The sequence below is a fragment of the Vipera ursinii genome (assembly GCF_947247035.1).
Source record: "Vipera ursinii genome assembly, chromosome: 1".
Lineage (NCBI taxonomy): Eukaryota > Metazoa > Chordata > Lepidosauria > Squamata > Viperidae > Vipera > Vipera ursinii.
The window spans coordinates 304,606,878-304,621,960 of NC_139512.1; the positions used below are offsets into that span (position 1 = coordinate 304,606,878).

Here is a 15,083-nt window from a genome sequence, read left to right on the forward strand (position 1 = left end):
GCGTAACAGAGTGAGCGCCTGTTAATCATCCCAGCTTCTGCCAACCTAGCAGTTCGAAAGCACGTAAAAAATGCAAGTAGAAAAATAGGGACCCCTACGGTGGGAAGGTAACAGCGTTCCGTGCTCCTTTGGCGTCTAGTCATGCTGGCCACATGACCACGGAGACGTCCTTGTACAAGCGCTGGCTCTTCGGCTTTGAAATGGAGATGAGCACCGGGCCCTAGAGTTGGAAACTACTAGCACGCATGTGCGGGGGAACCTTTACCTTTACCTAATGAAACATTATTTTCAAAAAATGAAGTTTTTGGCCTTTGAATTCTATTTAATAACATATTGCACTCTCTGCAAATTGATATAAAATATATAACGTTTTCAAAGTTTTATTTACCACTTGTTTTTTGCAAAAGTTGAAGAGATCTTTGTTCGTATTCATGTAATGCTACCAGATCAATTGATATGCTTTCCATCAACTTGCAGTACTGTTTTTCAAGCTCAGGTTTTTTCTTATTTATAACCGCAGATAACAGCTGATTTTGCAAACCATGGAATGTTAACGTGAAGTTTATTAATGTAACAATATTACATGTTGCTGGCAGAAAATGAGGATTGAATTTCTGTGTTGTCAGGTATAATCTGAAATAATCATAAATATTTATAAAACTTTTTTCATACAGCACACCAATCTATGTTATAATAATATTACCTTTAATTATAATTATAATTATCTTTAATTATAACTCATATCCATTAGGGAAAAATCTTCTGCACAGATCTAAATAAATATTACTTTTTATATATTATGTGATTTGTGATTTTTGTAACATCACAAAATATTACAAAATATTATACATCACAAAATATTACAATATTATAATGTTTATATTAAAAAGAACATTTAATATCATATGATATAGAAGAGGGAGTCAAGCTAATCTCCAAAGTGCTGGAAGGCAGGACAAGAAGCAACGGATGGAAACTAGTCAAGGAGAGAAGCAACCTAGAACTAAGGAGAAACTTCCTGACAGTTAGAACAATTAACCAGTGGAACAACCTGACTCCAGAAGTGGTGAATGCTCCAACACTGGAAGTTTTTAAGAAGAGACTGGACAGCCATTTGCCTGAAATGGTATAGGGTTTTCTGCCTTAGCAGGGGGTTGGACTAGTTGACCTCCAAGGTCCCTTCCAACTTCTTCTTCTTCTTCTTCTTCTTCTTCTTCTTCTTCTTCTTCTTCTTCTTCTTCTTCTTCTTCTTCTTCTTCTTCTTCTTCTTCTTCTTCTTATTCTTATTATTATTATTATTATTATTATTATTATTATTATTATTATTATTATTATTATTATATAATATCCTGAATATTTTTTTTCTAGAGCCAAATTTTCACTTATTTTCTTACTTGCATTTAATCTAAAATACTAGTCTATAAAGAATTCAGTGACTTAAAACTTGGCTATCTAATATAAGGGAATACCAGTATAACACTGTCTGATTGTTAAGATTTGCATCTTTGGAAGATTGCTCCACCTTCCACTTTCAGAGGACCGTTTTCTGGCATATGGAAGAGGTCTGTTTGGCTCTTGCTTGACCTGCATTTTAAAAATCTGTAAAGTTGTGTTATGTTTTCAGGGCCTTTCATTGGAAATTATTTTTTCTTTTTCCTTTTAAAATTTTGAATAGAACAACAGGACACTTCAACTTGCCAATTCTCATTATTGAGTTGGAGTGACTCAATAAGGAATAATCTCTAATATAAATTCATATAATAATAGTATTTCAGGAACTTCTAACAAGGTAAAAAGAATGTAAAAAATCTTAAACTGCATCTGCAACTCATAACAATTATTTTGCATATTTTTGGATGGCATAATTAGACTGTGTTCCGAATAGTACATTTTCAGGCACTTAACGTGTGGTTTCACCTCTTTTCCTACTGGGTTTCTTCTTTCCATTCTATACATTTTGTATGTCTTAGTCTCCTCGTGGGATTTACGTAGTTTCTAGTTCCATATCATTCTCCTTCACTGATAAATTATTCACTAATTACGGTAAGTAATCATATGTCATGTTATAACACAGGGCAGGATTAAAGCATATACTTTTGAGCATATGACATCCTTTCTCTAACTTCTTCTCCATTGTCTGGAAGAATAGAGTTGACAACTCTGAATTGTGAAATGCAAAGAAAGGGCAGGTTTCTTTTCTACCGTGCTATTTTTTGGACAGTCTAAAAATCCTCTAAGCTGTCAATTTTATAGGACAAAAAGAACAAACACATATGATAAACATACATCTTGCCTTCAGTTTAATTGTAAAGAAAAATGCCCCTTTTATATTTTTGTATTAGTCAATATAAAAGGGAAAGGCAAACACTAGGGCCAAATATTCTAGATGAGTATGCTCGGATGATTTAATGAACTTCATCAACTGATACGTAGTTCTAGGATGAATCTCATTAGAGAAATAAACTATGAGTGGCCAGTGAGGTAGCTATTAGGATAGCTGGAGGGAAAAGTGCTTTGGAATGTACAGGAGTGCTCATACAGTTCCTATTGTTAACCCCTTAAAATAACTGCATCTTTTCCCAGATTCATGTAGTTTTCCTCTATAACATAATCACATAAATAATAATAAAATGCATAATTACAGGAAAATATGCATTAGTTATAAAGAATTACTGACTGATGCTATGCATGCATACACATGTGCTCTGAGGCACCTTTTTCCCTAGAATTCAAGGTGCTAGAAAGTTCTGGTAGCTCTATTGCTTGTGAACTGCACTGGATTTAATAGTGCATATCTCACTACGGTGTTCTGTGATGCACATGTTTTTATATATTTTGGTATTGTTTTTTAAATAATTTTAATCTAGCATTTGACAATTTCCAAATAACAACACTCAGCAATACTGCACTTACCGAAAGTCTGAATTGTACTGAATTTCAGAATCTCCTATTCTAATGAATTCTTGACCTCCTTTTTTGTAGATCTCTTTGCTTAAGATTGATTTTATATTTGAATCCAAAGTTTCAGGAAAATCCTAAAAAACATAAGACTGTAGTCAATATTACATATATAGTAAATAACATCCCTGTTTTTTGAAAAAGCACTTCCTATAGTAATTAAGATGCTCTATATTTTGCTCTTTTCTTGATGAGGAATTACTTCCAGCGAGGAATACTAATATATTGCTATAGCTTAACAAGGCACAAAACATTATAATCACATTCTAAGAAGCATGAATATAATAGTTTTCTAGTATATCTGGAAACATTTATATCAGTTAAAAAAACCATGGAATGTAATATCTAATTTTTTTAAAATCCTTTTCCCCATCTAAATTGACTTTATGAAAAAATCTAACATTAAAAATTGGGAGAAAGATGGCAATTTGGAAAAATTGAATGAAAGTGGGGACATTGATTTTGGACCAATTGATAAGATGATGAGGATGAATTTTTAACATATGCTATGCTAAGACACACACACACACACACAATCGACAATGTTTACAGTTACAACATTTGCTAACAACATTGTTTGGATTGGATTTTTAGCTTCTGAGACACCCAGGTTGCTAGAACAACTGGTTAAATCTTTTAAAACTAAAAAAACCCCTGCTATTAGTTCCTGTAAATATTTGTTGCCAGTAAGTCAATTTAATATGCAGATGGTAATGGATGACTGGAATAAAGAATTAGAGGCTAGACGGGGGACAGTCTTAACCTCTGTACCTAGAGTGTCAATGGACCTTAAACTTACATCACAATAAATAATAGTTAGAATGTATTGGACCCAATTATATTTGTTTAGAGGAGGGTTACAGGAACCTTTTCAGGGCTGCTGTAAGGATTACATGAAGCATTTATCAGATTTGGAATTGCTCAGAGTTAAACATTGGCCATGTGGGTCTAATCTCTGACCTCTTTTTGAGGAAGATTGTTTAGTAGGTGGTCTTTCTATAGCTTGAAAGACAGGAATCTGAAGGAAGGAGATTATCTGGATCCATTACAGTCAGCTTCAGATCAGGATATAGTACTGAGATACCATTGATACCACTTCTCCTTAGAATAATTTATCTATCCTGACTTTCCTATGATGCTGTTGATCATGGTTTTCCTCTGGGCTAGCTAGGGAGGATGGAGTAGAGGTACAGTTTTTCAGTAGTTCTCTTTCTTCCAATGCCCAGTTGTTAGTGGTTGTTTATATCCAATATTAATTAGTAAAATCAGCCCTATTTTTTAAAAAAAATGCCTTTTAATAGTAAATAGGGAATTAGTTCAAAACCTCCTATGTTATAGTGTAGGTGCTCATCTTCTGCACTGACTGCATTATTGTTTTCTTGATTTATACGTTGGATGACTAGCTTGTGTTGAAGTTGAATTACCTGCAAAAGGATTGATTCACCAAACTGCAAAGAATATTCAACTGTTTTTAAATAATTGTCATCTGTAGCACTGATTTGTCGCAATTTGCTGCCTTCCATTTGACATATCCATTTGTAAGCTTGCCTTTCTGGATCAATTAGTAAAGGCCACCGTTGTCCATGTTTAACAAGTATTGCATTTTCTGTGGAGTATTGATCATGTGGCAAACCTGCATTTTTCCATCTGCGGACCTATAAAATGATTTTATAGATTTATATTCTTGCCTATAATATTGCCCCCCCACATATGCACTAATTATGTGAATAATGAACAATCCTGTAAATCAGGAAGTATATTTTCTCAAAGAAATTCTAATAATACAACTATTTATTAATTACTTTAACTGATAGAAAATGTAATCTGAGGAAGAAATGTTAAATTTGAGAAAGGTTTTACATAAAATTATTAATAAAACAATTTAAATCTTATTTTTCTCTCTGTTTTTACTACCTCATTCTTTTCGGTCATGCAGTTAACCAATGAATAATTTGGAGAGACCAAAATATTATTTTCATTGCAGAGTTTCAAACTGTCATTGACTAGCTGCTGACGATATCCCACTGATAACATTCCACTGTAGACAATACAAGCTGCTGATATAAGGACATCACCTACAATTCCTTGCAATCTTTGGTCAAGGTTATTAACAGATTCTTTCCAGCGTTCCTAAGGAAGAAAAATATATAGCTATGTATCTTAAGTTTGAATATTAGTGTTGCTAGTTTGCTTAGCTTATGCGGTATACTGTAGAACTCATAATTAAATGAGAAGACAAAAGTCAGGAGTTTTGTGTTGCCTACTCCTGAAAGGGCCATAAGTAGATTCAGAAATGTTCTGAGAAAGTGCATTCTTACCCTATCTAATCAAGAAAACATTAATGGAAGGCAGAAACAAAGAAAACCAGGCTATTAACTTCTAAAGGTCATCCAATCATCCTAAAGGAATTCTATTCTATTATTTACAACATTGGCTCGGTTTGCTTCGTTCACCCAAATGGTTGAAAAATTTATATGTCTCCAAACAAATGGATAAAAACTATTTATTTAATAAATAGCTTTGGAACCAGTGAAATGTGAACTAATACCTAGTATCTGAGGCTAACAGGAACACATTTTATTCTCTCAGCTATATTAGGAACAAAATAGCAATTGCCGTTGCTGCATTGGTTAAGGTCAAAAGCCCATCTCATCTAGGATTATCAGACATTGGGCAAACAGAGGACATATCATCCTTTTTGTTTTCATGTCCTCCATCTAGGAGGCATAGCCTTAAAATCAAACATTTTCTAGTTTTTTGAAAGTATCTTGATTTTTGTTTTCACAATAGTAGACATTCAAACTTTTGTGTACTGTGACCTTGTAAATTGCTTCTTTATTTTCCTCAACTGATTCAATTTATTTTCTGATTCCAGCAATTGGCTTCAACCCACCCACTTCAAATCTATAATCACTCCAGTCTGTAGATCACACGACTCCTCATATATTACTGTGGTAAAAATTGAAAAGTGCATTTGTAAGAACCTAAACAGTATGTCTTTCTTTTCCCTCATTTGCCATCCCTACCAATTCTCTATGTCCTTCTTTTCCTGTTCAGATACCTGGTAACCTAATCTCATCCACCATACAAGCCAAATATCAATTAAAAGATTATAAAAGAGGCCTCCAACTAGATGTGATTAGGAGCTCAGAAGCAGTACATCAGTTATTTGCTGGTCACTGGTATTCCTTTATCTTAGAAACAGTAACTAGCCATCATAACTAATAGCTACAATATGTAATACTTTATTCCCCACAAGTGTGACCATACTCTTTTCAAAACTATCCAATTTTATATCTATCATTAACTTGCCATAGCAAGTTCTATAATACTTTATGAATCAAAATCACATGAAGTATTAATATCACTTTATAAATCCTATAAATCTTAGTAAGCTTTATAAATCTCAGTAAGACCACACCTGGGATACTGCATCCAGTTTTGGTCACCACATTACAAAAACATGTTAAGTCTTTGGAAAAAGTGCAGAGAAAAGCAGCTAAGATGATTAAAGGCCTGGAGACTAAAACATATAAAGAATGATTGCAGGATTTGGGTATGGCCAGTCCAGAGAAAAAAATGACTAGGGGTGACATGATAGCAGTATTTCCAGTATTTGAGGGGCTGCCACAAAGAAGAGGGGGTCAACTTATTTTCCAAAGCACCAGGAAGCAAGCCAAGAAACAATGGATGGAAACTAATCAAGGAGAGAAGCAACCTGGAATTAAGGAGAAACTTCCTAACAGTGAGAACAATTAACCAGTAGAACAACTTGCCTTCAGAAGTTGTGGGTGCTTCATCACTGGAGATTTTTAAGAAACGACTGGACAGCCACTTGTCTGAAATGGTATAGGGTCTCCTGCTTGAGTAGGGGGTGTTATGTATGCAGGCACCTGCATAGCAACAGCCACCAGGGGGCGTTGGCCTGAACGGTTTTGGCGGGAAACCCAGTTTCGGCGGGAAACCTAGGGCCAACCCCATTGGCTGTCCGCTTACCTGGCCAGGTATTTAAGGAGGCCAGGTAACCCTCATCCCTCAGTTCGCTACCCCCCTCCAATAAAGAGCTGAACTCACACTCTGGCTGGTGTCTCTTCCTTGCGTCGGACCCACTACTCAATAGGGGGTTGGACTAGAAGACCTCCAAGGTCTTTTCCAGCTCTATTCTGAATTGAAAGTAGTTTTTTTTTCTCTCTGAAACCTCCTATCACACTAAATCATCAAATATTTCTGGGTTCTAGTATGATGAGTGAACTTTTCCCACACCATGTATAATTCTATACATTGTTATTCTATTATGGGCCTTTTTGTAGTCTTTTCTGAGGCACAATGATCACAGTACTATACAAATTATTCTAAGTGTAGTCACACCAACTACGACCACAAGGGCATTAATATTGGATTTTTGAAAAACACATAATTTTTGTTTTTTTATTAAGCTATATGGTCATGACCTCATGACTATTTATTTGGTCAATTCCTACTAGGTCAGAAGTATCAGCATATATGTGAAACATCAAGTCTGGAATAATATGTCTTAACACCATCCAGCTATCACAAGGGTGCTATATCATTAATGAAGACAAGCTGAAATGTATTTATTTTCAAATCAGCAATACATTGGTCACACATGAATCACAGATACGAGATTTTAGATATGAATAGTGAGGAAAATCACAATTGTGTATAAAATGTAATCCAATGCTTAAATATATCATGTGGGAAAGATTCAGAGAGAAAAAGCAGTTGAAAATGTGAAGAATGAAGTTTGAACCTAAGCATTAGAGCAGATTTAAAAGGTAATACCATTTCATCCTCTAGAGCTATGCTTAATATAGATGCACTGCGTAAACGGCGAGTTGTTTGAATTTTTCGGGTTGCAAGTTTTTCCTGTTCAGCAACACTTTCATTATACAATGCTTCTAAATTTTGTTGATGTTGTTCAATCTGAAAATTTAGAAAATTTTTAAATTCCAAATGAGAAAATCTACTTAAAAACTCTACCAAAGCAGTATTACTTGCTATATTTGCATGATTTTTTTAAAAAAATAAACTCAGTAATATCTACTATGAGGCTTCTACAGGGCTATTATCCAGACTCTGACTAAAACTTTGCCCACTTAAACATTATTATGCATGAGTTTTCTGAGCAGATCCAGCAGGTCTGTGTATAAAGACTGCTTGCTTAACTATAGCTGTAGGATTTTTAGTAATCAACTGTGTAGTCTGAATATAGACCTACCTCTAAAAATATGCTGAAGGACTTTTCTACTTTAGCTTTTTATTATTACCTTCTCCTATCAATTATCAGTTTTCCTCTTTTCTTAATCACTTAAAAACAGATCTCAGCCATGTTTTATCAGAACAGACAAGCAACTTTGTTTTTTCAACTTCACTCTTATGAATTGTTTGCATTATTTTGCAAGCAGGTTCCCATTCTAAATGATAATCTAACACAACCTTAAAAAAGGAACATTTTTCTCTGATATGTTCTAACTTCTAGCTGTGAGCCATTTTAAACATGAATTAATTGGCAGGTTACTATTGGAGCTTAACTATAGGTGCACATAGTACATAGTATGTACTCCTCTATGATTCTAATTGCTGGAACTATAAGTATGATAAAGAAGGAATTTTCACTGGCTGGCTTCCCTCCATCAATCAAGCTGACAACTGATCTTCCAAATCCTCAATTCTGCTCAGGGTTTTTTGTAGTGAAAAGTATGAAAGTTTGCTTCTAAGATTACAAGAAAAAGCATCAAAGGATGACAGAAAGGAATAGGAATTGCAAGTGATATGATACCATTTTACAGAGAGGAAAATAAGATTGTATTCATAAGCATCTCTTGCATTAAGAGAATCATAATATACTATACTGCATAATTAAAAATATGAAATACAGCATAAAACAGACACTTGATGGCACAAATACTAATCATGTAAATGTATGAATGAAAAAAATCATGAGTTGGCAAAATGATGACTATGCACGAAGATAAAATGCTCTTAAGTGAAGTTTAGGACTATATGATTCCTCCATGAAATTTTCTTGGGAATAATACATAACTGGTTTGGCACTGCCTTTTACAGGAATGCTTTCTGAAGCTGATTAAAAACTGGCAATGTTTGTACTAGGAGCTTTGTAAATGTCAGCTTCCAAAAAGTCAGATGTTTGCCAATTAAACTGTAGTATGAAGAACAAGAAGCATTAATAACCTATCTATTTTAGTCTCAATATTAGCACAGACTTATTTTTAGTGAAATGATGAAATACAACCTTAAATATTTCAGAGCTTTATATATTGTTTCTTTTTTTGTTTCTGTGTCTCTGAGTGAGCCTTGACTCCAGATGGCTGCCTGGACAGTTTTCTTGGCAAAATTTCAGAAGTGATTTGTCACTGACCAAGAGAGACTGCCTGGCCCAAAGTCACCCAGATGTTTTTTTGTGTGTGTGTGCTTAATATGGGATTAAACTTCAGGGTTTTCCAGTTTCTAACCTGGTTCCTTAACACTACACTAACTTGGCTTTCACATATAAATTACTGTTCTTTTTTGAAGATGATTTTAATCTTTTCTTGTAAAGATTGAAATATATTGTATTAAATGATGCCATGCAACATAGCAATGCAACCAGAGGTATGACATGTATTTTGAAAAGAGACATAACTGCTTGTACCACTTCATTTTGTACTGGCTGAGCTTTGGATACTCTTCAAGAATATCCCCATGTAGAACTTCCAGGTGGCGCTTCAGCGGCATGGACGGTCGGATTCGACCGCCGGCCCTTCGATCTCGTTGAAGTGGCGGAATAGCTGACGATCAGCTGTTCCGCCGCTCGAAAACCCCTCTCATCAGGCAAAGAGGGGAGGGGGAGCTTCCAGGTAGGGGTAGAGCTCCCCTAGCGGCCCAGAACATTTGTTCTGGGGCATGAAGGGTGAGAGCCCCCCCCGAAGCCTGGGAATGCTCCGGAACGAAGGACTCTTCTGCTTAAGCAGAACAAGACGCTGAATCCACTCCTGCCGGATCTGATTGTCATCTTGAGTGATGGTAGCAGCAGAGCTGATGCAGAAGCAGTATAAATAGCAAGTACAAAGCTTTAACTCTGAAACTCAAACTCTCTTCCTATTCCAACGATTGTTTTAAAGAAGGGGAAGATGGCGCCTGACTGACTTTTTTTTCTAACAAGAAGTGAAAGTGTTTTTCGTCAAAGTAAAGTGACTGTTTGAACTGAGTAGGAATATGTAAAATGGACTTTCAAACCTTAAAAGAGCTTGCTATAATTTGGAGGTGCTAAAAAGTTATTTTCAAGATCTGGTTATTTCACAGTTTAACTACAAAGTAATAAATGGACTAGAAAGTGAAAGTGTGCATTGAAAGTCATTAGTTGCAAAAATGGCTCCCCAACCGCAGACCCATTTTTAAAAGTGTGGAGGCATTGCTTGTTCAGCAGTCTGGAACACAGTCTTTGAAGTTACCTCCCGAAGCTGCTGCATATGTATTGACTTTAAAAGATTTACAATATGCTTTAAACAATGCCTTAAAAATCCAGTCTGAAAAAATATTTGAGAAGATGGCAGAATTCATTGAAAAGGAAAGCAAGAAAATAAGGGAGGATACTTTGATGGCACTTCAAGTGTTTTCAGGCTATATTGAGAACCTGCATGAACGTGTGGAAGAAGTGAAACAAAATAATCTGATGCTGGAGGCTAAAATAGGTGAAGTGGAGAATAAAATGGAAAAACTTAAAGATGAAATGATGATGATGCAATATAGAGATATGGACTTCGCCTTGAGGGTTAGAGGTTTGAAAGAGAACCTGCAGGAGAATCTGGAAGAGACGTTGGTGGATGCTTTGGCGCCTATTTTGGGTTTTCAACCTAAAGATTTTTTTTGGAAGATAGATAAAGTATTTCGTGTTAATTCTTGGATTGCTAAACAAAGGAAACTGCCAAGGGATGTGGTTGTGTATTTTACAAAGAGAAAGATTAGAAATGAGATCATTCAAATCTCTTATAATAAAAGACTTAAAGTGGCTAATCAGGAGGTTTTGATTCTGAAAGAGATTCCTCCAAGAATTTTGAGAAAAAGGAAAGATTTTTTCTTTCTGGCAGATGAATTAAAGAAACAACAGCTTCGGTTCAGGTGGGAGATACCAATGGGGATTGTGGTGAATCATTCTGGAGAAAAATATTGCCTTAATACAGTAGGGAAGGCATGTGATTTTTATTCTAATGTATTGAAAGCAGTCTTACCGTCATCCTCAGAAGTTAAAAAAAGGAAAGGAAGAAGAGCGACAGTTACAAGAAATAGTTTCGGAAACTGTGCAATCCTTGGTTTTATTTAAAGATCTTAAGATTCAAAGAATGACACGGGCTGCATCTAGATTCAAGGAATAACAATAATAATAACAGTAGAGATTAAAGTCAAGTGTATGTAAGGAGACATTGATAGAAACAAGATTTAGTAATGGAACTTGTTACAGATAGTAGGATAATCAAGAACCAATAATGGTGGACATTTGGGGATGGTATTTACAGTAGATCTTAAAAATTAGTATGTATGTATTTAAATTGTTAGTCTAAATGTTGGAGATGTGGTTGTGATGATGCAATGTATTATGTATGGTTGAATTGTACAAGATTACAATTTTTAAAATTAAAGTAATTTAGTGGAATATGTAAGATTTTTAAGAAAAAGAAAAGGTTTTTCTTTTCTCTTTCTTTTTTTCTTTTTTCTTTGTATAACTATTTTTGTAGGGTACTATTATAGATTGTATTGTTATAGAAATTAAATTTAATAACTATAGTAGAATTTTTGGTACTGTTATATTGGAAGAAGGCTGATTTGTTTATTATAGAAGAATGGATTTTGAAAGTTTTGAATTAGGTAGAAATGGTAGAATTTGGAATATGTGAAGAATATTTGTAACGGAGATATAATGTGATATTTAAGGAAAGTTGAAGCGCGATTGGATTTAAAGTGTAATTATAGTTAGTTAGTATATTTTAGATTAAGATTGTGAAAATAATACCCTGTATTCAGCTTTGGGAAGTCGGGGTGTATGTCCGTGTGGGGGTGGTAGGGGTATTGGGTGGGTTAGGGTATGGGTTAGGGGTAGGGGGGGATGGGGTTTATGTTTAAAAATGTACTTTAAAACTATTTAATAAAAAAAGAATAGCCCCATGTAGAGACCATTACAATAAACCATTTGGAAAGTAACCAGGACATGAGTAACTAAGAATCTTTCAATACAGGAATGGGCAAATGTAACTGGTGCATAACATGAAATGAAACTCCTTGCCATGTTTGTCTCCTGATTAAATAGGAGTTGTGAGTCCAAAAGGACTCCCAGATTGTACACTGACTCTGTATGGGGCATTGTCATCTCATCCCATCCCATCCCATCCCATCCTGGTGGCAAATTCCAGAATCCAGAACCCCCCCCCCACACCCAAAATAACTCAGTATGGTCAAGATTGAGCCAGAGTCTATTGCTTCTCATCCAAATCCTTACAATATCCATATACAAGACACCATCAGATTAGCAGCATCATTTTGCCAATGGCAGAGATGTATAATTGGGTACATCAGCATGCTAATGACATCTCATGGTGATGGATAAACTCACCCAGTGGCTTTATGTAGATGTTAAATAGGAGTGAAGAGACTACCAAGCAATATAGCATCTCACATAATAGGGACTTGCTGCCAATGAAACATTGATGGAACCAGTCTTGGAGGAAGTAAGGGAACCAGCAAAATATAGTGCTGCCCATTCCCAGCCCCCAAAGCCAGTCAAGAAAGATACTATGGTTGATAGTATTAAATGCTATGTACAGGTCAAGTAGAGCAAGGATGGATGCACTATCTCCATACCATTCACATCCAAGTTCATCCAAAAGTATGAACAATGCTATCTCTGTTCCATACCCAGGCCTGAAATCTGACTGAAAATGGTCAAGATAATCTACTTCACCCAGGCTCCTCTGAAGCTGCTACATGACTACCTTCTCAACAATATTCTCTAAAAATAGGTTAGATCTAAAGTTGGTTTCTTGATGTGGGGACAAATAAATCCCTTTTTAAGGGTGAACCCCTCTTTCAAGGAACAATTCACCACCACCCAACCACACATCACCTCCTGGATGACTATAGCCAGTCAGGAGAATCAAGCACTTAATGAACAGGTAGTCAACCAACAGTCATGAGGACCCTGCCCAATTTCTCAGGTCTAACAGACTCAAAAAGGGAAAGATAGTGCCCCAGGCATCTCCACAGGATCTGTACCAAGGATGCAACTGAGAGTAAATACAAGCAATTTGGATATGTCTATGTGTCTGTTAATAATCAGTCTAGGAATTCTGTTAAATTCTTGGCTTCAGTTTAAGTATTGGTTTGCCAAAAATTATCAGCAGATAACAAAAAAATGTTGGTATTTTTAAAAGGGGCAGTGCAAAGAAAATTGAAAGAATTTCTTCAGGCAGTGAATGAAATAATGCTTTGAATAGTATCAAGAGGGAAGAAAAGAATAGAAGCTAGTGTTCATTCAAGTTCAAGGAAACTGAAGAAATTTATTTTGTAAAATATTATTGTGGCCTTCTGCTTCTTGATAGGTCTTAAGGAATGAAGGAAGGAAGGAAGGAAGGAAGGAAGGAAGGAAGGAAGGATGGGAGGGAGAGAGAGAGAGAGAGAAAGAAAAAAGAAAGAAAGAAAGGAAGGAAGGAAGGAAGGAAGAAAAAAGAAAGAAAGAAAGAAAGAAAGAAAGAGAAAGAAAGAAAGAAAGAAAGAAAGAAAGAAAGAAAGAAAGAAAGAAAGAAAGAAAGAAAGAAAGAAAGAAAGAATCTGGAACTAAGTTACCATATTAGTAAGTTAGACGCTGGACTCAAGAACACCATGAGGATTATAAGTGGATATCTTAAAATTACTCCAGCTTGCTGGCTTCCTGTTCTAGGCCATATAGCACTGCCAGCTTTACAAAAGCAAAATGCACTAGTGAGAGAATACAGAAAAATTATGAACAACTGACTCCTACCAGTGCACACCTATCTTCCTCATTTATAACCCACAAGATTCAAATCCAGCAGTTTAATGAAGAGAAGGACGAGGGGGGACATGATAGCAGTGTTCCAATATCTCAGGGGCTGCCACAAAAAAGGGAGTCAAGCTATTCTCCAAAGAACCTGAAAGCAGGACAAGAAGTAATGGATGGAAACTAGTCAAGGAGAGAAGCAACCTAGAACTAAGGAGAAACTTCCTGACAGTTAGAACAATTAACCAGTGGAACAACCTGCCTCCAGAAGTGGTGAATGCTCCAACACTGGAAGTTTTTAAGAAGAGACTGGACAGCCATTTGTCTGAAATGGTATAGGGTTTCCTGCCTTAGCAGGGGGTTGGACTAGATGACCTCCAAGGTCCCTTCCAACTTCTTCTTCTTCTTCTTCTTCTTCTTCTTCTTCTTCTTCTTCTTCTTCTTCTTCTTCTTCTTCTTCTTCTTCTTCTTCTTCTTCTTCTTCTTCTTCTCCTTCTCCTTCTTCTGTTTGATGTCATCTGCATCCTGACAGTTTGATGTCATCTGCAAATTTGATAGTTCCTCTTCAATTCCCTCGTCTAAGACATTTATGAAGATGTTGAAGAGTACTGGGCCTAAGATGGAACCTTGTGGTACCCCACTGCTTGCTTCTCTCCATGTGGATGTAGTGCCATTGAGGACTGCTTGTTGAGTACTGTTTGTCAGCCAGCTACAGATCCATTTGGTGGTGATGTTGTCTATTCCACCATTTTCTAGCTTACCAAAGAGTAGGTTAAGCTCCACTTTGTCACATGCCTTACTGAAATCTAGGTATACTATGCCCAGTGCATTTTGCTGGTCTACTAGTTCGTTCACTTTATCGAAGAATGAGATAAGATTGGTTTGGCATGATCTGTTTTTAACAAACCATGCTGGCTGCTAGTTATGATTTTGTTTGCTTCTAGTTGTTCGCAGATCTGTTTTTTGATTATTTTTTCTAGGATCTTCCCACGTATTGATGTTAAACTGATTGGTCCGTAGTTTCCTGGGTCTATTTTTTCCCTTTCTTGAAGATGGGGACCACATCAGCCTTTTTCCAATCCTCAGGTACTTCCCCAGT

General features: G+C 35.9%; 1 protein-coding gene across 1 annotated transcript in view; it reads right to left on the minus strand.

The window, feature by feature from the left end:
- The window catches only part of DNAH14 (dynein axonemal heavy chain 14), a gene marked incomplete at both ends in the record, with an annotated part of 211,297 nt that overhangs the window by 32,700 nt on the left and 163,514 nt on the right, over nt 1-15,083 (minus strand). The window contains 5 exons of the mRNA XM_083377402.1: nt 389-633; nt 2,914-3,035; nt 4,383-4,613; nt 4,873-5,088; nt 7,762-7,902. Of these exons, the coding sequence (XP_083233528.1) occupies nt 389-633; nt 2,914-3,035; nt 4,383-4,613; nt 4,873-5,088; nt 7,762-7,902 (955 nt within the window). The remainder of the gene's footprint in view (nt 1-388; nt 634-2,913; nt 3,036-4,382; nt 4,614-4,872; nt 5,089-7,761; nt 7,903-15,083) is intronic.